At 38.7% G+C, this 25686-nt stretch overlaps 1 protein-coding gene across 1 annotated transcript in view; it reads right to left on the bottom strand.

The window, feature by feature from the left end:
• Positions 1–21713: 21713 nt before the first annotated feature.
• Positions 21714–25686, bottom strand: part of CHID1 (chitinase domain containing 1) — a 1450539-nt gene continuing 1446566 nt past the window's right edge. The window contains exon 13 of the mRNA XM_053720199.1: positions 21714–22413. Coding sequence (XP_053576174.1) covers positions 22315–22413 — 99 coding nt within the window. The 3' untranslated portion in view covers positions 21714–22314. The remainder of the gene's footprint in view (positions 22414–25686) is intronic.

Raw genomic sequence — 25686 nt, 5'->3', positions numbered from 1 at the left:
TTGTTTACCTTCTTTCGTGTAGCTGTCCGCGTTATTACGTGGGAAAAACGAGAAGGGCCATAAAAGACCGGATAACAGAGCACCGGGACTATGTGAAATATAAGAACCAGAAAAGTAATGTTGCCAAACATTACGAACTCATGCATGACAGTAATCCTGACTCTCTCTCCTTTATCGGTATAGATAGGGGTATAACCAACAATAGAGGGGGGGATAATGATAGAATTCTCCTCCAAAAGGAATGCAGGTGGATCTCAGTTCTGGGTACACAGCTTCCTGCAGGCCTCAATGATAAATTGGATATGGCCTGTTTTTTATAATTAAATACATTCTCTAACGTCTTGTATTACAGTTGGCTAAATTCTGATAATCATAAATAAATAGATGATTGCAACATTAATATATTTATATTTTTTCTTTTTTATACTTCTTTAAATATTCAATTTAAAGTAGAATATGTACTTTTGCTACTTTATATTTGAATATAGACACTTTGTGTCCTTTCCCTAATTGTTGACACTTTTGTATATACTTGCAATATTTTCACCCGTCAGTAGAGGCGCAAAACGACACTGTGTATAAATATGGTGACAGGTGCACCTTGGATATCACGCCCTGACGAAGCCCGTTAAGCAACTTGGACGCACGGGTGAAACGCGCGTCGGCATAGGTCCAGCCGACCGGATCACGTGATGTGCGTATGAGGATCTCAAAGCAAAGAATCTGCAAACAAGTCCTGCGGTTTCCTATCAGGCACATTTAAAGCAAAGTCAGGATCAACACTTGGCATCCTTTGGCATCCATTGTCATGGACTCACAGCTACTCGGCACGGCCGACTTGTCACTGAAGCTATCAGGTCGTATGGTTCCATATTGTCATTAGATTCCTTGCCGCTAACTGTATTAACCAGCTCTGGCTTATGTGCATGAATTTCGCACCTGGCAAACGCCACTCTGTCGAGAGGGGGCGCAGCTTTCTCTAGGAACTTACAAGGATTATAGTTCATCTAATAACAAATGGACAGATACATGCTGAATACTAACACACTCATCTGCTTCCCTGCATAGCATGCATTAACGCTTTCTGCTTAAATGTGCTTATCAATACCTTGTCTGCAAAACATGTTATTTATATATGAAGATTGAAATGTCTGGTTTATCTACTTATGTACATATCCTGAGGGCGTGTCTCCACTTGATCACTTAGATCCCATTTCACTACCTGCCCGACCGCTATACCTCCTGAGTGAGGTGTCGGATGCAGCAGGGTGTAGTTGATCTCTGGTACACACTTCCCCTCTGAATATAATTTCTTCAATGTACAGATTGCAAGGTATGTCTGACTAGCATATCCCGCTTGTTATAAGGCTGTCATCACTTTCTTAGATCCCTTACTACGCTTTACCTGCCCAGCAACTACCTCTTCACAGAGGTGCTGTGTGCAGCCGGGTGTAGGAAGTGTGACAGGCTTTACTTAAGTCAGCTTTGTATTGTGCTGTATTTATATATTTGGCAACTTGCTCCGCACATCCCCTGACCGGTCAGGTTCTGTCTATTGGACCCGGAAGGTCCCATAGTATTTATTTATTTTGGTAAATATTACTGTTGCAAACTGATTTTGTATTTTTACACACGGTGTATTTTGCCTATCCTTGCGGTGCAAGGGTGGAGGCAGGACTCCCGAATGCCATCTCCTTTACTACTAATGTATATAAATTGTGCTAGTAAAATATTGACTATTTTCAAAAGAGTGCTGTTTCCCTGTCTTTTTTCAACCTGGCTATTTTCCAGGATGAGTCCTCTTGTTATATTACACATTACAATACTATATAAGGGCCTGCACCATATGTACTTATAAATTAAATAAGGACCGATTTGTGGTAACCTTTGTTCACTAGCCTATACATTTTTAAAAAAAAAGCATTTGCTTCTCTCCCGTATTTATTTCTCGATAATCTTTACAATTATACCAGGTTACTTAGGTTTATACCTCATTTCCCTGGTCTCCGGTGAGATAGATCCCCTAGCTAAGCAACCAGGTCTATCATACATTGCCCTGGTAGAACTTAGGAGTACTTTTGGCATTCTGGATACCTTACCTCCTGCTTTGGACCGTGAGGTTTTGGCATATGTATTACTTTACAAGACGCTATTAGAATGGCATTTACATTTTCAGATGAAAATTGGGAGGCTGAACTTACAGCTTCCCTATCTGTATCCAATTTGGAAGAGAGTCAGGATACTAGTAGCAATACACCAGTTAACATTTACGGTGCTTTTAAAAGCTATAAAAAACAACTTGTTAAACAAGTAAAACTCAGGGCTGAGACATCAAGCCTTGAAAACTACATTAAAATGAACATCATCCCGAGGGGTTTACGTCTTCGACTGGACCCTGGGACTAATTTGAGGGAAGATGAGGGAGGTGAAGAGTTTATGGAAGGTTGGAATTCCAGCCTCTCAGACTGTTCCATCATTTTGATGAAAAAAATGGTTATTCGTAACAAAGAAAGGCTAGAAAAGACCATTACTCAGGCCGAGGAATCACTTAAACTGGTTAACACTTTTTCAAGCAATACAAACTTTGGAAAACTAAATGAGGAGATAAAAGAACAAATATCAAGGTTACAAAATGATATCAAACTAAGAAAAGGTAGGAAATTTTCGCAAGACAATGATGATTATAAAAATAAAAAAGTTTATAATTATCTGCCACAAAGAAGTTCCTACGACTCGGGTACTGATGGGTCAGATATAGAATCTGAGCACCGAAGATCTACCCGTAGGAACTCACAGTCTTTTTTAGGAGAAGGAGGAGAGGGGGAAGAAAAAGGAGGAGGGAAGACAGCAGGTACACACTTAGAAGAGAGGAGGTATCCCTCCAGACAACGACGGCAACGGAGTTACGACCAGAACCAAGCGAACTACCCTCGGGGCAGATCGCGAGGGTTCCGGGGTCGAAGGGGATATTAAATAATTCTGAAGAGGGTCTTCAGATAATTAATCTGTCCTCCTTTAAATTGAATCTCATGCATATAGAGGTTTTAAAAAAAGGATTAACTTTTTGTCCTACTAATTCACTTAATAAGTTTAAGTTTATTAAAGACCTACACCTATTTGCACGTCGTGTTGTACTATCGCAAATTATGAAAGGCAAAAGTAGACACCTAGTGGAGGATGTTGCTCTAAACAGAGAAGATACATCCAGCATACTAAACCTTCAGAGTCTTTTGGCAGATAGTGAAGGCAGTCAATATGTCCCCTCACAGATGGAAGATTCCACCCAGTATGAGAGGTTTCACTCTAATTTTAAGGCAAAATCCAAATACATGCCACAGCTATCCATGGTACCAGCTGTGAACATTTTCGTCAGAGAAGTTGAAAAACAAATCTTAGGACTACCCTTCACTGGATTGGTCAATGACAATCTAACAAAATCTGAAAGAAAGGCATTAAACCAGCTAATGAATGCCAAGGGCTTTGTAATAAAACCCGCGGATAAGGGTGGGAATTTGGTTCTCTGGGACGAAAACATGTATACTTTGGAGGTTAAACGTCAACTCTTGGATAAAACATTCTACAAGAGTTTAACGTTTAACCCTATCCCTGCATTACAATTTGCACTTTTCAATATTTTGAAAGAAGCAAAGAGTAAGGATATTATAACCTCCACCGAATTTAAGTACTTATATCCAGAACATCCGGTGATGCCTGTATTCTACTGCATCCCTAAGATCCACAAGAACGCCAACCATCCACCAGGCAGACCAATCGTGGCAGGTATAGGCAGCCTTACCGAGAATCTGGGCAACTACGTGGACTCCTTTCTTAGACCCTCCCTTATCACCCTACCATCATACATCATGGATACCTCGGATTTCCTACGAAAGATCGACAGGTTGGTGATCCCTGAAAATGCCATCCTTGTCACCCTTGACGTGGAGGGACTGTATTCATCAATCCCACACGAAGTAGGACTCAGGGCCTGCAAGCATTTCCTATCGATGAGAGGTATGAGCGCTGTGCAACATACTGACTTTGTGATTGAACTGCTAAAATTCACACTTACAAACAACATATTCATGTTTGACAATAAGATATATTCCCAGCAACAGGGCACAGCAATGGGAGCAACATGTGCTCCCACTTATGCGTGTCTCCATCTAGGCATCTGGGAAATGGAAGAAGTGTACCAGAATCCCCTCTTCGACGAGAACATCCACATATGGCTACGATATGTGGATGATGTTTTTCTCGTCTGGGAAGGCTCGGAGCAGAACTTGAAAGAATTTGTGAATTCTTTAAATAAGAATAAGAGCAACATCTCACTCACCCTACAGTTTAGTAAGGAAGAAATATCCTTTTTGGATATAAATGTGAAGATTAAAGATGGCTGTCTGATGACAGAAAATTATCGCAAAAGCACGGCCACCAATAGCCTTCTTCACGCTTCCAGTCATCACCCAAGCCACCTAAAAAGAGGTATCCCCAAGGGCCAATTTCTCAGGCTACGCCGAAATTGTTCCACAAAAGGGAAGTACTATCAACATGCGGCTGAAATGGAACAAAGGTTTTTGAATAGAGGATATTCAAAGAGGATAGTGAAACAAGCCCTAACCGGTGCGGCCCATCTGAATAGAGATAGCCTTCTGGTACCTAAGGACAAGACTGGTGAATCAAAAATTAGATTGGTTACTGAGTATAATTTCCACTGGACATCATTAAAACAGATCTTGGCACACAATTGGCACACTTTGATTAGTGATGAAGCTGTATCTTGTGATGTTGGGGATTTTCCAAACATCACAGCCAAAAGGGCACCGAATCTAAAAGACAAATTGGTGAGGAGCCAATATCTGTCGACTCCTAAACAACAAAATTGGTTGTCTAAACACAGATCCTATGGCAACCATCCCTGTGGTAAATGTGTTGCATGCAAGTATATGGTTAAGACCAAACAATTTGCAACACACACAGGTAAAACATATACTCTAAAACACTTTGTGAATTGCAACACGGAAGGGGTTGTTTACCTTCTTTCGTGTAGCTGTCCGCGTTATTACGTGGGAAAAACGAGAAGGGCCATAAAAGACCGGATAACAGAGCACCGGGACGATGTGAAATATAAGAACCAGAAAAGTAATGTTGCCAAACATTACGAACTCATGCATGACAGTAATCCTGACTCTCTCTCCTTTATCGGTATAGATAGGGGTATAACCAACAATAGAGGGGGGGATAATGATAGAATTCTCCTCCAAAAGGAATGCAGGTGGATCTCAGTTCTGGGTACACAGCTTCCTGCAGGCCTCAATGATAAATTGGATATGGCCTGTTTTTTATAATTAAATACATTCTCTAACGTCTTGTATTACAGTTGGCTAAATTCTGATAATCATAAATAAATAGATGATTGCAACATTAATATATTTATATTTTTTCTTTTTTATACTTCTTTAAATATTCAATTTAAAGTAGAATATGTACTTTTGCTACTTTATATTTGAATATAGACACTTTGTGTCCTTTCCCTAATTGTTGACACTTTTGTATATACTTGCAATATTTTCACCCGTCAGTAGAGGCGCAAAACGACACTGTGTATAAATATGGTGACAGGTGCACCTTGGATATCACGCCCTGACGAAGCCCGTTAAGCAACTTGGACGCACGGGTGAAACGCGCGTCGGCATAGGTCCAGCCGACCGGATCACGTGATGTGCGTATGAGGATCTCAAAGCAAAGAATCTGCAAACAAGTCCTGCGGTTTCCTATCAGGCACATTTAAAGCAAAGTCAGGATCAACACTTGGCATCCTTTGGCATCCATTGTCCTGGACTCACAGCTACTCGGCACGGCCGACTTGTCACTGAAGCTATCAGGTCGTATGGTTCCATATTGTCATTAGATTCCTTGCCGCTAACTGTATTAACCAGCTCTGGCTTATGTGCATGAATTTCGCACCTGGCAAACGCCACTCTGTCGAGAGGGGGCGTAGCTTTCTCTAGGAACTTACAAGGATTATAGTTCATCTAATAACAAATGGACAGATACATGCTGAATACTAACACACTCATCTGCTTCCCTGCATAGCATGCATTAACGCTTTCTGCTTAAATGTGCTTATCAATACCTTGTCTGCAAAACATGTTATTTATATATGAAGATTGAAATGTCTGGTTTATCTACTTATGTACATATCCTGAGGGCGTGTCTCCACTTGATCACTTAGATCCCATTTCACTACCTGCCCGACCGCTATACCTAATGAGTGAGGTGTCGGATGCAGCAGGGTGTAGTTGATCTCTGGTACACACTTCCCCTCTGAATATAATTTCTTCAATGTACAGATTGCAAGGTATGTCTGACTAGCATATCCCGCTTGTTATAAGGCTGTCATCACTTTCTTAGATCCCTTACTATGCTTTACCTGCCCAGCAACTACCTCTTCACAGAGGTGCTGTGTGCAGCCGGGTGTAGGAAGTGTGACAGGCTTTACTTAAGTCAGCTTTGTATTGTGCTGTATTTATATATTTGGCAACTTGCTCCGCACATCCCCTGACCGGTCAGGTTCTGTCTATTGGACTCGGAAGGTCCCATAGTATTTATTTATTTTGGTAAATATTACTGTTGCAAACTGATTTTGTATTTTTACACACGGTGTATTTTGCCTATCCTTGCGGTGCAAGGGTGGAGGCAGGACTCCCGAATGCCATCTCCTTTACTACTAATGTATATAAATTGTGCTAGTAAAATATTGACTATTTTCAAAAGAGTGCTGTTTCCCTGTCTTTTTTCAACCTGGCTATTTTCCAGGATGAGTCCTCTTGTTATATTACACATTACAATACTATATAAGGGCCTGCACCATATGTACTTATAAATTAAATAAGGACCGATTTGTGGTAACCTTTGTTCACTAGCCTATACATTTTTTAAAAAAAAGCATTTGCTTCTCTCCCGTATTTATTTCTCGATAATATATATATATATATATATATATATATATATATATATATATATATATATATATAGAGAGAGAGAGAGAGAGAGAGAGAGAGAGAAAATATATGGTCTTTGACATCTATTGTCTGTAAATCTTTTCATGTGTATAGATAATATTTTTTTTAGATATAGAAGCTGCCATTTCACTAGTTTACACATGAACAAGGCTGTCCAGTTTGTAGAAAATACTTAGGAATTTAGAAAGCGAATAAATTTGAAGTTTGTAGAAATTGTTGTAGGATATTTTTAAGAAAAGTTCAGAAATGTATACATCTGCAATTTAAAACAATTGATTGTTACAATATAAAACAATATAACATAACAAAAAACATTGTATTGAAATTTTGCAACATTACCACAAGCACATAAAGTTGCGTATGCTCCATTCCATCTTTTGTTTTAACTAACGGGTTAATACACGTATTTTAACAATGCAGTTTGATTGGTAGCTCATGCCTTATAAGCAATGTGTGCATTAGTGAATGTTATCTATGATTAAGTACTCAGTTGAGTATGAAACGTGTAAGATTATGATGGATTAGCCCCCCTGTGCAAGTGTTGATTTTAAGAAATTCAATAAAGTTTATTGTTTTAAGATTCGGTGGGTGTGGCTTCACTTTTGCCTCTTGTCTAGAGTACCCTCTGCTTAAATATCTCTTAAGTACCTAGCTGCTACTTTGAAGCCTTCAACAGTGAAACAGTTTCTTTGTATCCTAACATACTCTCCTATTGGAACATTCTGAGTTACTTGAGGTGCATGTGAACTTTAGGCATGTAACACATTATTAGTGTCAGTGGATTTCCTAAATGTTTCGGTAAGTATCTGATTCTCTCCAGTTTTAATCAATTAAAGACTGTAAAGGAATTAAAAAAAATGCCTGGTTCATGCATAAGGCTATCCTAAGAAAAAAAGTAACAAGTAATATGGGTAGACGTGATGAGCCTTTTTGGTTCTTATCTACCGTCAAATTCTATGTTTCTAATTTTAAATCCAGACGGGATCTAGAAGTAAAGAAAGTTTACCTAAAACGTATACTGGCCCATCCCATACTGCTAATGGACATTTTGTCCCAAAGGATTGCTTCCCACCATCCTAAATTGGTCCTTATGCATTTTGGCAAAAAAATACAAAGCAGCCACCCCTTGGATTGGACACTGGGGTTATGTGTGTCATTTAGGTGTAATTCATATATTTCACATATAAATCTTTAGTCGGATCAGAAAACAATATTCTATAGTTCTGAGCATCTCCTAGTTGTTTTATCCCTTCTGCTATAAATATCATATTGTCATATAAATATATTGCCACCCATATCACATGGTTTAACCACCACTTCCCCCCACTGTTGAATTTATTTAATAGCATCTCTCCTCTTTAGTTAGATTATTGTTAGGGAACCAAGAAACCAGACGGAAACAGAAAGAGCAAGTTTATTTAAAATAACGCTAAACAGCAATAGGACGAAGTCAGTAACAAGCCAGGGAACAGATGCCAAAACGGGTAGTCAGCCGAGCCAGGTTAGGGAACACAGAGAGCAGGAGCTACAGAAAAAATAGCCGGAGTCAGGGACCAGGAAAAAAGTCAGAGTCATACACGAACAGTACAGGAACAAAATACAGGAGTGCACCTGGTGGATCTGGACTCACGCAAGGGCAGAGACAAAGTGTACTGGGTGATAGTTACATAGTAAACTGGCATTACATCATCACTGAGAGACAGGAAGTTGCCAATAGTTGCAGAGCGATGATGTTAACAAGTTTGCTCATAAGAGACTAACTAAATACCGCTTCGTCGAAGCCGGGCAAAAGAACTAGAAGGAAAAGGCCCCAAGGACACTGACCGCAGAAAGTCCGAAGGCCGAACTAGAGACCGCAAGCAGACTCACCGAGCCAACACTCCTCAAGAAGAAACATCGCCCAGCAGTCGGTCCCCATACTAGTACAGTACAAAAAATCCCCCAAAAAGGAGAGGACAAGGGTAAACCAAGGGATACCCAAAGGTACAGCAAAATCCATAATGGAAAAATAAAACCCTCAAAGGAAGGACAAGTCCACAGAGACACAAATGGATCCCGAGAACAAGGGGAGACGACACACAACCCACAAGGAGCAACCGGGCATCAACAGAAGAAACATCTGCCAAACATTGTGCAACAGCACCGAAAAGACAGCTAAAGACAAAGTCCTCAAAACGTCAGAACTCAGAGACTGAGCAACAGAAATTACAAGCAGGAAACTCAGAAGAAACATCTGAGACCAGTAACACACTGCCATCCATAAGAAGACACAGAGAAAACACTATCCGAAAGAAAGAAGCGGCCCAAGACAGAGATTTTCCAACCTCCAAGAAGAGGACCCTCGCCAAGCAATCTAGGCCGCCAAGCCTACACACAGATCTTAAAGGGGGAGAGGCACAGAACCCCTTCAAAAAAAAAAAAGAAAAGAAGGTCCACTGTCACCCCCAAGACCTGAAGATAAACAACAGATCACATATCCTACACCTAGCCCAAGCAACAGCAGATCTGAAGTAAGGGAACCTAAAGGAACCCCAAGACCAGCCCCCAAAAGGGCGGAAGTATGGACACACAGCCACCTCAATCTAAAGACAAACGAGCAGGCGTTAGACCCAAGGAGATCTAGCAAGGCCACCCCACTGAGTCTCAATGCGGAGCCAGCAGCTCCCCAGATGGAAAGGAACAACTCAAAGAGAAGACCAGTCCCCTAACCAGATAAACATCTGTTCCAACCTCCCGAACACAGGAGAGGCCCCAAAAAGGGAACCACACCTCCGTAAGGAGGACAAAGAGCCCCCTGAAGAGGAGAGGGTCGATAAACACCTGCCCATAAGACAGGAAGTCGTAGGAAGAACCAAGAGGACACAAGGCCACATCACTAACAAACACGGAAGAACCCCATAAAACACCATTGTGCAAGCACACATAACAGGCGAAAAAGTGACAGCTGAGCAACTGCAAACCTTGCTAGGCAGGAAAGCCCACCATCAGGTCACATTAGTTGGCTGTCCAAGGGGAACCTTATTGTTCGGCACAAGACAAGGCCCAAGGAGCCCTGGCTCTCAATAAATCTGGCCAAGTTGTAAAAGAGAACAGCCAGAACAAGGGCGAAGCCCACGCACCCCTGAAACTGGAACCCCCAGGCCAGTCCTAGGATCATAAGGTCCGGTAACATCCCACAGCGGGATCCCCAAAGAGAAAACTCCGAGCCAAAGCCTCGACAAACGAAAGGTCAGGACAAGAAGCCCAGGCCCCACAACTGTTTGGATTAAACAATCTTCCAGGGACATAAATTCCCCGTCGGATATAAAAAAAAAGACTTCCCAGGGAAAAATTCAGAATAAACTAGATAACAAGAGCAAGGTTTCAAGGGTATCGGAAGCAACAGAGAGTGACGCAGCAAAATTCACTGACCCAGTCATCAGAGAAATGGCTATTTAGGACTGAAACAATCCCGAGAGCCGCACGGACCCGCAAATCCTCTTGAGAATGCTTAGTGGAAACTTTAAAAACAAACAAATAATGTTAATAGCACTCGGCACCCCAACCTGACCAGCAAGGTATAATAGGCACCAAGTGTCTGATAAGCCATGAGACAGAAGATCTGAACCCAAGCAGGACCAGCCTGCAACCAGGGTCATAACTGCCAAGCTGGCGAAATCCACCCTCAGAGAGGAAGAAAGGAAAACAGACAAACAAGGGACTAACCTGTCCCGAACAACTTCCGTAGAAGTAAACAGCGAGTATCAATCCCAGAGAAGTTCCCGCAGAAACATAGTATAAAAAAGGAAAAATAAAATGAATCCTAACCAGATAAATAAAATAACAGGCAACCCAAGGGTTAACGCCCAAAAAGAATAGAAGGTCTGCAGGACCAGCCTAATGGAAACCCTGTCTTCCAACAAGACTGGGAAAGATCTCGATAACAAGACTGAAGGAGATTACTTTATCCCCCCCATGTCTAACGAGGTGCGCCGTTCGAAGGAGGAGACTGATGAGTCCCATACCCAAAAAGGATAGGGTCCCAAAGCAGCTCAAAAACGTGTCTGAGTAAAACACTAAGGCGAGCCCGTCTGTAACAAAAGGCACAACACTCAGGCACAGTTACACCCACAGGAAACTGTACATGCCCTCCAGAGGCCGAAGGACCTGGGGCAATCAGGCATGAGCAGAATCGCGAACAAACATCTGGACTTTGCAGACGCGCAAGCATCAAAAGTATGTAAAAGCGAAAACGTTACATAACCTCCGGGGGAAACAATCCACCCTCCGTGGAGGGAAACACATAACTTGGGTTTCCCGCATGTGTAGTAGTAGAAAACAGTAGGGAACTCGCCTCCTGGAGGACAGGGCCCTGCGCCCAAGAAACTTGGCGCTCTATGACAGCCAAAAGAACATAATCGACTGACCTGAGTCAATGGGGCCAATTTGCATTCTTCACAGGACGAAGAATCTGAATCAGAATGTTTACCAATCTCAACATCAGTATTTTCCATAACTGGATCAAAGATATCCAAAAATGGACTGTATATAAAACAATTTGAACGGCACTTGACACCCACAATGGCTGGGGCACTCACCACCTCCTATGTACCAGACACTAGCGGACTAAAATGTTCCTTCACCACACAGGCAGGAATGTGGAAATGGAAGACCAGAGCGTAAACACGCTCGGTCACAAGGTGAACCGTACAGTCCAACAAAAAGCACGCCCGACCGTAAGGTCGCGTCACTTCAACAGACCGTTATGTTCTAAGCCACAAGTCCAGTAAACACTACACATAGGCATATTGAATCACATAAACATAATATAACCCCCCCCCCCCCTGTTCAATAGTCCCCCTCAGGAGATATTAACCCTGGATTCCAAGACACTTAAAGGAGTCTCACTGAGACCCTGTATTTTTCATGTGAGTTCGCGGGAACAAATGAGTTACAGTACATTCATGAAGAAGCAAAATGAAACGATTTTACCGGAATCTACGCTGTGGAATAGGAACACGGCCCTTTAAGTGTGAGGGATAGTAGCCTCGCCTCCGCCATGGACTTGAGAGAAGTAAGCAGGCAGTGAAGCGAAGTTCGACAACGCCGATTGCTTGAGGAGCTGTTAACATGAGTCGGGTTGGTTTCGCAGAAAGACTCTTCCTGCATCTCCAGATTCTAACTTTCATCCAAGCCCTCACTGAGAGACTGACAGGATTACTTAAAACCCCCATCCCATGTCGAAGATCACTAGAGTACTACCCTCCATAAGAGACAAATAAAATTCTGACACTTCTTTGCCAACCTCCTGGGACGAAAGGCAAAGAATGATTGGGGGATGAGGGAAGTGGGAGAGGTATTAAAGCCTTCGGCTGGGGTGTCTTTGCCTCCTCCTGGTGGCCAGGTTCTTCATTCCCAAAAGTAATGAATGTAGCTGTGGACTCCTTCGATTTATGAAGAAAACACTGGAAGAGAAACCAGAAACAGGCCTGCACTCCAAGTGAAGGAAGGGTAAGTAACCCTGACTATTATATTCCTCAACTTTATTATCCAATATCAATATGTCTTCACATACCAAATTTAGGAATGTGATGTTTGTGGAGAAATTGAGCTAGGGGGAACAAATGAAGATTTAGATTTTAAAATATCTCTCCAAATGGATTTAACATGGTTTTAACCCTCAGATTAATCTAGTACAGGGAAGATTGGTTAATGCTTCCTGATCAGTCATAGTTAATAAAAGCTGAGGCTCTTAGATAATACTGACTTGTGATTTTTATCAAAACTCTGGAGAAAAGAATTGTTGTAATAACTATAAAAAACACAAAGGCGCCAAATGGCCAAGCACAGTCTTGTATAGAGAGAATAAATGTAAAATTGGCAACTCACATAAGTATAGCACCTGATAGGCACTTGTAGAGCAGGCTGGAGCTTCACAGTTGTCCAGCTAACTGTATGGGATGTGTCCAAGTCCAATCAAGGGATGGTAGTGGATCCAAAAATGGAGGATTTCCCTATGATATAAAGATACAACACCACATGGCCCAGCACAGTCTAACTAGATAAGGATGTGTGAGGAATAATAGCAATTACATCTCTGTTGAACCAACAAGTGCCATACAAGCAGACTGCGACTTCACAGCTGACAGAACTCCAGTTGACAAGCTGCTCACCAAATCAATTACAACATAAACCAGGTTTCCCCAAAAACAAGTTCTGAAAGGTTGTCACACCAAACAGCAACAGCTACACAGACAACACTGACAGCAGGTCGAAACATAAAATCTGTAAGCTGAAAGGACTGACTAGGAAAACCTTCAAGTTTTCTATCTAAAGGATCCTTAAAAGAGGAATTATCACCAAAATAAGTTGTATGCCTGGCAAGAATAGAAATAGCTGCATCCATCAGGAATAGTTTCTCAAATATCTGTGTTAACAGAAGAAAAATTAAACATAGGTTTAAACCTAACAGATGGAACAAAAGTAATACATAGCTTTTGCCATTCCTTTGAAATAAGTTGAGTAAGGCATAGGAAAAGAAGAAGGCTGTTTTGGTGGCTGCCTTAAATAATTTATCAAATCTCTTAACTGATTGCTTAACTGTACCTCTAAACCAATGAAACTTCCTGCAATAAAGCATGAATATGCTCAAGCCTGAAATGAAAGGAGCAATCCTCTGCCACAGCGGGCAGAGTCCTTAAGCTCAGAAAGGCTATCATCAGAACAGGAGTCTTCAGAGTCAGAAACACTCCTATCATTAATGAGAACCTTAAAGGGGCCACTCATAAAGGAAGTACCTGATGAGCTAAAGGTCAAACCCTTGCGCACACTGAAGCACAATAAAACCCTGTTTAGAGTTAGAAATTGACTCAGCAGATGAGGCAACTGTTTCGGAAACAAAAGTGTCACAAAATGCATTAAAAATACATTACATAGTACAGTTAAACCCATAATAGCACTAACAATTATTTTAAAAAAAATGCACAAAAAAAGTTATAAGGACTCAAAGATATAAGGTCTCAGGTGTAACAATAAAAAAAGACTGCAAAGGGCTTTAACAGATATACATGTACATGTCTAAAGATGTATATGTATGTACGTATGTATGTGTATTTATGTGTGTACATATGTATCTATATGTGTATATATATATATATATATATATATATATATATATATATATATATATATGTGTGTGTGTTTACAGACATATATACACATATAAACACATAAATACATATGTACACACATTTGTAGTAGTATATGAAAACATATTAAATCATATTTATGCAATATTCATATTTAGTAAGGTGTTATACTTTGTTTTTACTGTAAATATTTCACATTCCAATGTTCTTCACATAGGGGACTGTTTTGATAGGGGTGACATAGGGGTGTTTTGATATATATCTGTATACCTATATACAATCAATCATATCCATACATACATATACAGTCGTATGCAAAAGTTTAGGCACCCCTGACAATTTCCATGATTTTCATTTATAAATAATTGGGTGTATGGGTCAGCAATTTCATTTTGATCTATCAAATAACTGAAGGACACAGTAATATTTCAGTAGTGAAATGAGGTTTATTGGATTAACAGAAAATATGCAATATGCATCAAAACAAAATTAGACAGGTGCATAAATTTGGGTACCCTTGTCATTTTGTTGATTTGAATACCTGTAACTACCTAGCACTGATTAATTGGAACACACAATTGGTTTGGTGAGCCCATTAAGCCTTGAACTTCATAGACAGGTGCATCCAATCATGAGAAAAGGTATTTAAGGTGGCCAATTGCAAGTTGTTGTTCTCTTTGACTCTCCTCTGAAGAGTGGCAACATGGGGGCCTCAAAACAACTCTCAAATGACCTGAAAACAAAGATTGTTCAACATTATGGTTTAGGGGAAGGCTACAAAAAGCTATTGCTGAGATTTAAGCTGTCAGTGTCCACTGTGAGGAACATAGTGAGGAAATGGAAGACCACAGGCACAGTTCTTGTTAAGGCCAGAAGTAAAATATTGGAGAGCCAAAGGCAAAGGATGGAGAGAATGGTCAAAAACAAGCTAAAGACCACCTCCAAAGACCTACAACATCATCTTGCTGCAGATGGTGTCACTGTGCATTGTTCAACAATTCAGCCTAAGGGAGAGTGATGCGGAAGAAGCCTTTTCTGCACACACGCCACAAACAGAGTCACTTGAGGTATGCAAATGCACATTTGGACAAGCTAGCTTCATTTTGGAAGAAGGTGCTGTGGACTGATGAAACAAAGATTGAGTTATTTGGTCATAACAAGGGGCGTTATGCATGGCGGCAAAAGAACACAGCGTTCCAAGACAAACACTTGCTAGCCACAGTAAAATTTTGTGGATGTTCCATCATGCTGTGGGGCTGTGTGGCCAGTGCCGGTACTGGGAATCTTGTTAAAGTTGAGGGTCACATGGATTCCACTCAATATCAGCAGATACTTGAGAATAATGTTGAGGAATCAGTCACAAAGTTGAAGTTACGCTGGAGCTGGATATTTCAACAAGACAAGACCCAAAACACTGCTCAAAATCTACTCTGGCATTTATGCAGAGGAACAAGTACAATGTTCTGCAATGGCCACACCAGTCCCCAGACCTGAATATCATTGAAAATATGTGGGGTGATTTAAAGCAGGATGTCCATGCTCGACAACCTTCAAACCTAACTGAACTGGAGATGTTTTGCAAGGAGGAATGGTCCAAAATACCTTCATCCAGAATTCAGACACTCATTACAGGCTATAGGAAGCTAAAGGAGGCTCTACTAAATATTGATGCAATATTTCTGTTGGGGTGCCCAAATTTATGCACCTGTCTAATTTCGTTTTGATGCATATTGCACATTTTCTGTTAATCCAATAAATGTAATTTCACTACTGAAATATTACTGTGTCCTTCAGTTATTTGATAGATCAAAATGAAATTGTTGATCCAAACACCAAATTATTAATAAATGAAAATAATGGAAATTGTCAGGGGTGCCTAAACTTTTGCATACAACTGTATATATATATATATATATATATATATATATATATATATGTATATATATATATATATATATATATATATATATATATATATACTGTAACAAGAACCTTTGGCAACCACTGTCTTCTAGGGTTTAAATGCAATAGAGGACAATCCAGTTAAAGTTTTCAAAACTTTATTTTCTTCCAAAACAGTAAGGTGACTTTAACAGCAGCATACAGTTTGTTCACAGGTAAGGCAAAATTGAACAGATTCAGTCTCTGCACAAGCTTCTAAAACAGCAAATCTCTGTCTGCATTGTCTGCAGCAATACAAATGTCCTTTACAGAATGTAACAGCAAACAGAAATCCAGCAAAACGTTTAGTACATCATATTTTTCACAACACATCATATCAGGCCTCCTGCCTGGCTGTAATCTCCTTAGCTAGAGAAATGCTTCCCTTTTAAACCCTAGGAGCAGTAATCATGAGCCACACCTGAGTTTAATTGTCTTTAACAGCTGTAAGGTATTCACAACTAAAAAACACTTAATCACTTCCCTGGGGTTTCTTAGCAAAATGGTAAAGTGAAATGTATTAAACTTGGTCTAATATATACTCCCTCTATCACCAAACCAGACTTTCTGTCACAATACTTATTGGCGCTACCCAACACGCACAACAACCTTACCGGAGTTAGCGCATGAGTTGGAGTGTTAAATACTGCTACAATTGTAAACTGGCCCTGAATAGGTTACAGCAACACAGGATCAGGAAAGCATTCGCAAAGCCAAGAACACAAAGGAAACAAGAGGAAATGTAGAGCAGGTGAAGGAAAATACTCATTGTATAGCTCAGAAATAACTTCTGTGTATGCTAAACCAACCGCACTAAATTTGTAAAAATTCTCAAAAGAAGAATAAAACTGGTAATATAACCCCCAAACCGCATAACTATGTGAAAGGATGGGAGAGGGAATTGTTGGGGAACCAGGACCCAAAGATTTGGGAGGATATTTTTTGTAGTATAGATCATTCTGCACACACAACATATGCATTAGAGACAAATTACAAACTACTGTTTCGATGTTACCTAACGCCAAATAGAATGAAATACCTTTTCCCAACAGCTAATGAAAAATGCTGGAGATGTAAGCAGGAAGTGGGTAATATGGGACACATTTGGTGGTCATGCACAACAATAAATGCTCACTGGGCGGAGATAATAGAAGAAATAAAAAGTGCCTTATCTTGTAATATATCTCTCACCCCACAAGTATGTTTATTCAATTTGTTAAAAGAGATTAAGTGTACCATCAAGCGGAATATTGGGCACATCATGCTAAACACAGCTAAACAAGTCATAGCTTCTGCGTGGAGATCCAATAGAGTTCCCACAATTTATACATGGAAAGAGAAGGTGAGGGGAGCTTTGATGCTGGAGAGATACTTTTATCTTAAAACTAATCGCTTGACAATGTATAATGATATGATGTTTTACTGGGAATCTTATGTTGGGTCCAAATAGAGGAGCCGAAAGCCACAAACATCATGTGTGTCCTGCTTGATTACATAGACTAAATAACCCCATCACTTCACAATATCATACCCGTTAAAAGTAAAGGAAGACAGGCTCTGCAGTAAACGGTTGTTGTTATTTTTGTTATTATTAATGTTTATTCATGTTATTATTATATTGTAGTATTTATTAATCTGTGATCTCAAGATTCGATATGCATATCATCAGAGTAAGAATGTATTGGATATAAATCCAGAATGCAAAAGTGCAGGGTAGGAAACATTGTGGACTTGAATTTGTTAAAGGAAAAAAGAAAATACTATGCATGACATTGTGTAACTACATGGATTTTGTGTTTTGTACATTTTGAAAATTCCAATAAAGAAATAATAAAGAGAAAAAAACTGGTAATATAAGGTGTATGGTGTACGAATATATGTTCCGAAACTATGTGAAGCATGTGTACATGTTCAAGCTAATAGCCAGTGGGCTATGAAGGTGCAAAGTACTTGCCTGTCAGCACCTTTGTCCACTGTGCTTGCTTCAGGTGCAGCAACTTGCTTCCAGTAGACAAGGCCATCCTAGGCAGTGCAAGCGTGATGCCGAGAATCTAATCAGTTAACAGTATCTGCAACCAAGGGAATAGGTGGACAAGTATACATTTCACCTAAAAAAGCCTGTGACATCTCTCTTTGAAAAAAAAATAATATTTCACTGCCTGGCTGATATCTCCTTGTCTACCCCTCTGTAAACAGGGTACTGCAAAGAGGAAATGGGCCTCAGATTGGGTAGAGAGCCCTCTCAACGTCGAATCAATCTGCACTTCCCTTCTCCTCAAGGAGGCAAAAGAAAATGACTGATGATCATGTGAAGTGGGAGGTATGTAAAAGCTCTGATGTGTTGTGGTATCTTTTACCTCCTCCTAGTGGACAGGAGGGGAATTCACACACATGGACTCTCACCATCTGATGAAATAAATAGTACTTTACATATATTTTTTTATACATAATTACATACTATTGCACATTTTGTTATAATATGATGAAATCTCTTTTCTTTGCTCCCATCTATATGATAGTTATTCTACAAGCATGGCTCATATTGTCAATAACTCATCACCTGCAGAGCGTACTGAACAGAAAAAAGTTGTGCCTATTACAAACATTAATTTAAAGCTTGAGGTGTCTTGAAATCATCTTTAATTAGCAACAATTCATTAAAGAATCCAAATTAAAGCTGCTATCTATTGTGAAAACATATTGTTTTTCTCCTAAAAGGATGTCATGCCTACGAATAAAATAAAATTGAAAAAGTTGGTCCTTTTTTGGTTTTAAGGACACAGGCATTGTAACTATTAAACTGTAAAACTTATGTGTGTTTTTAATAATGGTTATCAAAATTTTAAAGGATAGAAAAAAGGACTGTAACCTATTTCAATGTGATTATAAACTTTATTACATTACTTCCCAGTAAATAAAAGGAATCTTTAAAACAAGGGCACTTTAATTAATTAACATTTTGAAAGCCGCTTCATTTATAAAATATTTTCCACTGAGTTATGGAAAACATACCGCCGCTCCTCCGCCCGTATCTCATACTGTATTTAGCAGATTAATTACGTATCCGGCTTCCTCGAATCATTGTGTGCCCCATGAGCTGGATGCCAGATGGGGCACGCAATGATTAGAAGAAGCTGGATTTGTCATCGATCTCCTAAAAATAATATGAGATGAGGATGGAGGAACAGCTGTATGTTTACCATAATTCAGTGGTAAATATTTTAAAAATGAAGCAGCTTTCAAAATGTTAATGAATTAATGTGCCCCTGTTTTAAGTAATTTATTCAAGCTTTCAATCACTTTAAGAATGTCTATTATATAGTTTCCCATATTCCCAGCTTGTATCTCCAACTTGAGGGCTGGTAGAAGAGTAATGTGAACCATGGACAGAGTTGTGGGCTGAATCAGGTTGAATTAGGGGAGATATTAGTAATGTTGGTAGTGGCTATTTAAGCAGTATGCAGGGTTGTCTATGCTGTGGGACAGCTTGTTATCATTTTGGAGTATTACTAGGAGATACTTGATTTCACTTTGTGAAACTAGGACATTTAGGATAGAAGGAGAGACAGGAGAACATAGTTGACATACTAGGGTCATCTCACCAAACACAGGGCAGTTCTGCAATAGAAGCTAACTAACTAGGTATTCCAGAAAACAGCGTAGTACTAAAGCAAATGTCCCAACATTTACAAAATTAAAAATGGGACCAAGCCTAAGAGGGTTAAACTTCCATGACCTGGGAGGTTCAACACAATGTGGAGCAGTCTAAGGAAAAGACATGGCAGTCTAAGGAAAAGTCAAAAAAGAAAAACTATGGGAAGGAACACACTATAAACACAGTTACAATTTATATATATATATATATATATATATATATTATTTTTTAAAAAAATTTTTTTTTAAATAAATCTCTGCTTCATGAGTCCAATCAACAGCTGAGCGCTGTAGCCCTATGAAGTGCTTGGCTCTACTGAGCACAGCTGAGTAAAATAAAATAAAGCAGCCTGAGAGAGGAGGCAGGGTAAGCAGGGGTCAGCTAATGTAAGCTGGCATATTTATTTTTTATATTAAAATTTATTTAAAAAATATATTTATTTCTTCTAAAACAACCTTTTTTTGTAAAGATGACGATGCAGAATGAAAAGTTCCAATTTTATTTCACTGTAATACACTCTACTAATATGGATTAAAAAAATAATCTATATTTTTGCACATTTATGCTCTCTGAATGTCTTCCACTCATACCCCTTGTGGTACAAGCTTCCCTGTAAAATATAACTCTACTACATGTGTAACAGATGCGCTTTTAGCGTCACGCTTGTCTCGCTGATGTATCACTTCCATGTCTATTCAGGCTGTGACACACAATTTAAAAATGGAAATTGTGTCATTAAAATGATATCTTATTTCATTAACATACATTTCCCCCAAATATGAATGTTAAGGTAACAAAAATAAAAATCTTTGCAGCCTGACAGTCAAAATGATTTAATTCTTCCCAGACATTTCCTTTATTATTTTCCAGGTCACAAAAATGGAATTATTGGGTACTGTGTATAATGTAGTCACATTGCGGGATTATCATAGATTCTATGGTATTGTTTCCTAAACTGTGTTTAGCGGAACCTCGATAATTCAATTTGCTTTGCTAAATGTCCTTTGCTAAAAAGGCAGTGAAAAAAACAAGCTGGAATCATGAAGAAGAACAATAAAGTGGGTACTTTTGAGTGTGTAATTGTTTTGGAAAATACAAACCAAGCATTTGAAATCACTTTCAGCAAAGAAATGCGTTATAGCTGGTAACATTGTCCTAAAGGGATATTACATCCAAAATCTTTCTTTCATGATTCAGGTAGAGCATTTAATTTTAAAAAAAATTCTAATTTACTTCTATTATCAATTTTTCTTCATTCTCTGGTATCTTTTGCTGAAAAGCAGTGACAAGCTTAGTTTATCTGGATCACTATATGGCAGCAGTTTCGCAACAATGTTGTTCATTTGCAAGAGCACTAGATGACAGCACTATTTCCTGCCATGTGGTGCTTTAGACGCTTACCTACAGTAGGTATCTATTTAACACAGAATATCATGACAACAAAAAAAATATGATAATAGAAAAAAATTGGAAACTTTTTAAAAATTATATGCTCTGTCTGCATCACAAAAGAAAATGTTTGGGTTTTATATCCCTTTAAAGGGGCACTAAACCCATTTTTTTTCTTTCATGATTCAAATAGAGCAGGCAATTTTAAGCAACACCTATTTTTCTTCGTTCCCTTGCTATCTTTATTTAAAAAGCAGGAATGTGATGCATAGGAGACGGCCCATTTTTGGTTAAGAACCTGGGTTATGCTTGCTTATTGGTGGGTAAATGTAAGCCTCAAAAAAGCAAGCGCTATCCATGGTGCTGAACCTAAAATGGGCTGGCTGCCAAGATTGATAATAGGAGTAAATTAGAAAGTTGATTAAAATGTCATGCTCTATCTGAATCATGAAAGAATAAATTTGAGTTCAGTGTCCCTTTAAGCAAAAAATGTCACCCAGTTTAATGATGTCCACTTTACTGGCCTATAGGGACACAGGTGGATAAAAACACTGTTCAGTGAAGGAGTGAGCTGAAACATTCTCATATTGGAGCAATATTTAATATTTGTTTTTCCCAAAATAAGAAAATTGCATATTCAAGAACAGATGTAACAGAAATACTCTAGAGTTTTTGAAATATCCCCAATTTCTATCTCTTTGGCTCTTGTGTTAGTTTACACCCAGTGAATTACAAACACAGCTCCTAATTGTGTAGTAGAGAGGCAGACTAACGTACTGTGCAGGAGGGTGACATTATTACAGCAATGTAAGAGGCAAGCTGGTGTTTAATTATAAAATACTTAAATGGCTGTTATCTCCTTCAAAATGTGTCATTTAGAAAAGGTACAAAAATAGCAGCCATATAATTTATCTCTTGCACAGTACTCTACTGTAATACATCTGTTACCAACAAATTAGGAAATTATTGATTTTATTCAAGCAAAATCTGATTATCAAACTTAAATATGTAGAACATTTTGCTCTAAGCTCTTTATAATTTTAAATTGTAATCCCTTCAATGCCATCTGATGAACCCTTTAGCCTTGAATGGCCCAAGAGTTGAATTAAGTTCTTCCCTTCACCAAACACCTAGTAGTCCCACTGGTTTCACAAAAAAGATTGATGTACCATTCATACTATCATAGAAGGTCATAGAAATAGTCCAATCCTTGGCCCATCTCCCAGATAGAGATTCCTGTGCCAAGCTCCTTTGCAAGGTCCAGGCGTACCTGAAGTGACTGAAGGACAGAGACAGGAGGTTACTTATGAAAGAAGATCTAATTATCAGCAGAAACATCATTTTTTTCAGGAGATGTTGATATAAATCACTTTAATGTTTTTAACTGCACCACCTGCTTTCTACTTTATTAAGAATACAATCAATAGAATTATGACTAATCAAGTATAGACAAAATAGCCCCTTTAGACAGACCTTCTAAACATAAATATATTATATATTAAATATTATATATTATTAGTAAGTATGTGTTTAATGTAATGCATTGTCACTCATGATCAGGTCACAGCCCAAGAGCCAATTAGCAAGCATATGCAGTCAATTGCCAACCACCATTTTCTTATGACCTCCTTATTACTGCTTCTGCTGTGGGAGAGGAACTATGTGTTTAATTTAAAGGGACAGTCTAGTCAAAATTAAACTTTCACAATACATATAAGGCATGTCATTTTAAACAACTTTCCAATATATTTTTATTATCAAATTAGCTTTGTTCTCTTGGTATTCTTAGTTAAAGGGACACTAAACCCAATTTTTTTCTTTAATGATTCAGCTAGAGCATGCAATTTTAAGCAACTTTCTAATTTACTCCTATTATCAAATTTTCTTCGTTCTCTTGCTATCTTTATTTAAAAAGCAGGAATGTGATGCATATGAGCCAGCCCATTTTTGGTTGAGAATCTGGGTTATGCTTGCTTATTGTTGGGTAAATGTAAGCCTCCAATAAGCAAGCACTATCCATGGTGCTAAACCTAAAATGGGCTGGCTGCTAAGATTTACATTCCTGCTTTTAAAATAAAGATAGCAAGAAAACAAAGAAAAATTGATAATAGGAGTAAATTAAAAAGTTGATTAAAATGCCATGCTCTATGTGAATCATGAAAGAAAAAAACTTGGGTTCAGTGTCCCTAATCTAAACATAGGTATGCTAATTTCTAAGCCCTTGAAGGCCACGTCTTATCTGAATGCATTTCAGTTTTTCACAGCTAGAGGGCATTAGTTCATGAGTGCCAAATAACTAACATGGTGCTCACGCCCGTGGAGTTACTTATGAGAAGGCACTGATTGGCGAAAATGCACATTTTTCAAAATAATTGAAATAAGGGGGCAGTTTGCAGAGGGTTTTTTGCAGTTGGTTTGCGCACGTATTATGAGTTGAAAGTAAAAAGTTAGTGTGTAAGCAAAAATCCGATGTCCACAAAAAGTGGAACTTAAAATATCGCAAAGGAGATAACAGCCATTTAAGTATTTTATAATGCAACACCAGCTTGCCTCTTACATTGCTGTAATGATGTTATTCTCCTGCACAGTACGTATTCCTCTATAAATTTCAATGGAATATGAAAACTTTAAAAAAACAACCAATACTCTGCTAACCCGATTGCGTTTATTCAAGTGCGCTCAACCCAACATGAATTATGAATATTTCACATTCCAATGTTTTTCAGAAAAAAGAATACGTGCTATTTAATCTTTGCATAAATGTTTTGTAGATGACCCATTTATATAGCCCATCTGGGGGTGTTTATGTAAAAATGTATAGGTTCCCTTATTTTTAAACAACTTTGTGCTGATTTTCAGACTCCTAACCAAGCCCCAAAGTTATAGATGTATACTGATGTCTACAGACTCCAGCTTCTGTAATGGGTCTTTTTATATGCAGAGAAGGGGGGGGGGGGGGGTCTGCTTTTCTTGCTTTTTCAGCCCATTTAAATGGGTATCCCAGCCTAACCTCATCAACAGTGCTAAACTGGGAGATTCTAAGTAAGTTTTTAAAAGGTTTTATACTGGATTTTTATATCAGTATCTGTGCATTTTCTTCTTTATAGTAGTGTCTATTACATGCAGTTATACAAAAATCGGTGTAAACTGTCCTTTTAATTATATATATATATATATATATATATATTTTTTTGTAAAACACATATCTATACCTATATGATTATATAAAGGTACAGATATATACAGATAGGAGGAATATCTATTTAAAAATACACATAACTTGTTTCTATTAGGTGAAGAACATTGGACTGTTAAATATTACTACATACATAATTAAATATTAATAGTGAATAAAAAATATTTTGTTTCCAGGTATATGACTGCAAAGGACTCCAATGTGTCTCTGTGTGTATGTATATATATATATATATATATATATATATTTCAGAGCAGCTTGCTTACAGGGCTGCAGTTTTTTTAATCACCTATAGAGGTTGCTAAACTTGTGGTGACTGAAAAACAACTGGGAAAAAGAAAGCTCTGTATAGAGTGCAAGCAGTTTACTGTGGTAAGTTTTTCAGAATGCTGTGTTGGTGGTTATGGGTATTTGCTCAGCTGTGAATCAACTTCCTCTTGTGTGTGTATATTCCTTTGAATGTGTATGTATGTTTATATATATGTGTTTGTGTGTGTATGTGCAGCTGTCTGTGTGCGTGCGTGTGTATATCCGTGTATATGAAATCTCATTATATTCTACCCTGTTATTACTGATGTGTGGGATGTAATAAGTATTGGCTATTATTTTTATTTTTTATTTTAAATGCATATTTTATCACCATTATGTCTGTCCATTATGTTAAAAGTTGGTTTAACCAGCTCAGGAGGACCATATATCTTTCTTGTTCCTTGTTTAATGCGTTTATTTCCCTACATGGATACCTCTCTTATCTCTGTAATTGTGAACTTTCCCTGTGTTTTTTGCCTGAACGACCACTAGCTCAAATGTCCATAGATACCCCCTCCCTTAACTTTTTTTGCAGGCCCACCTGACACTAATATATCTCTCTCCCTCAGCCTGATTTTAAAGTATATCTGCCCCAGTCTTGAAAGAAATTCACAGACCTGCATATTCAGCTATCCCACTGCTCTCTGCAAACAGGTAGCCTCTGGAATCTGCCATAGCAATACATGGGTATTCATGCCATAAAAATGACAGAGCAAAGAGAGGAGGCGGCATTGAAATTTATGTTGACAATTCCACAAAGTACACCCCCTTACAAAAATCTAGCTCTCCTGCCACCTTTGATTTCCTTTCTGGCAAAATTGAGATCCCGTGCAGTAAATCAATCATTGTTGCAGGAATCTACCGCCCACTTAGCTCCCCTGTGCATTCCATTTCTGACATAGCACATCTCCTTAGTGAAACCATAGCTCAAAACCCAAAAAGCGAAATTTTGGTTTTTGGAGATTTTAATATTGATTGGCTGAATCCAAAAAATAATAGTTGTTGCTAGCTGTTTAAGTCTTTGCAGCTAACGCAATTAATCTCCTC

Source organism: Bombina bombina, chromosome 7 (genome assembly GCF_027579735.1).
Source record: "Bombina bombina isolate aBomBom1 chromosome 7, aBomBom1.pri, whole genome shotgun sequence".
In the NCBI taxonomy this organism is placed as follows: Eukaryota; Metazoa; Chordata; class Amphibia; order Anura; family Bombinatoridae; genus Bombina; species Bombina bombina.
This window is presented reverse-complemented; position numbering and strand designations above follow the sequence as displayed.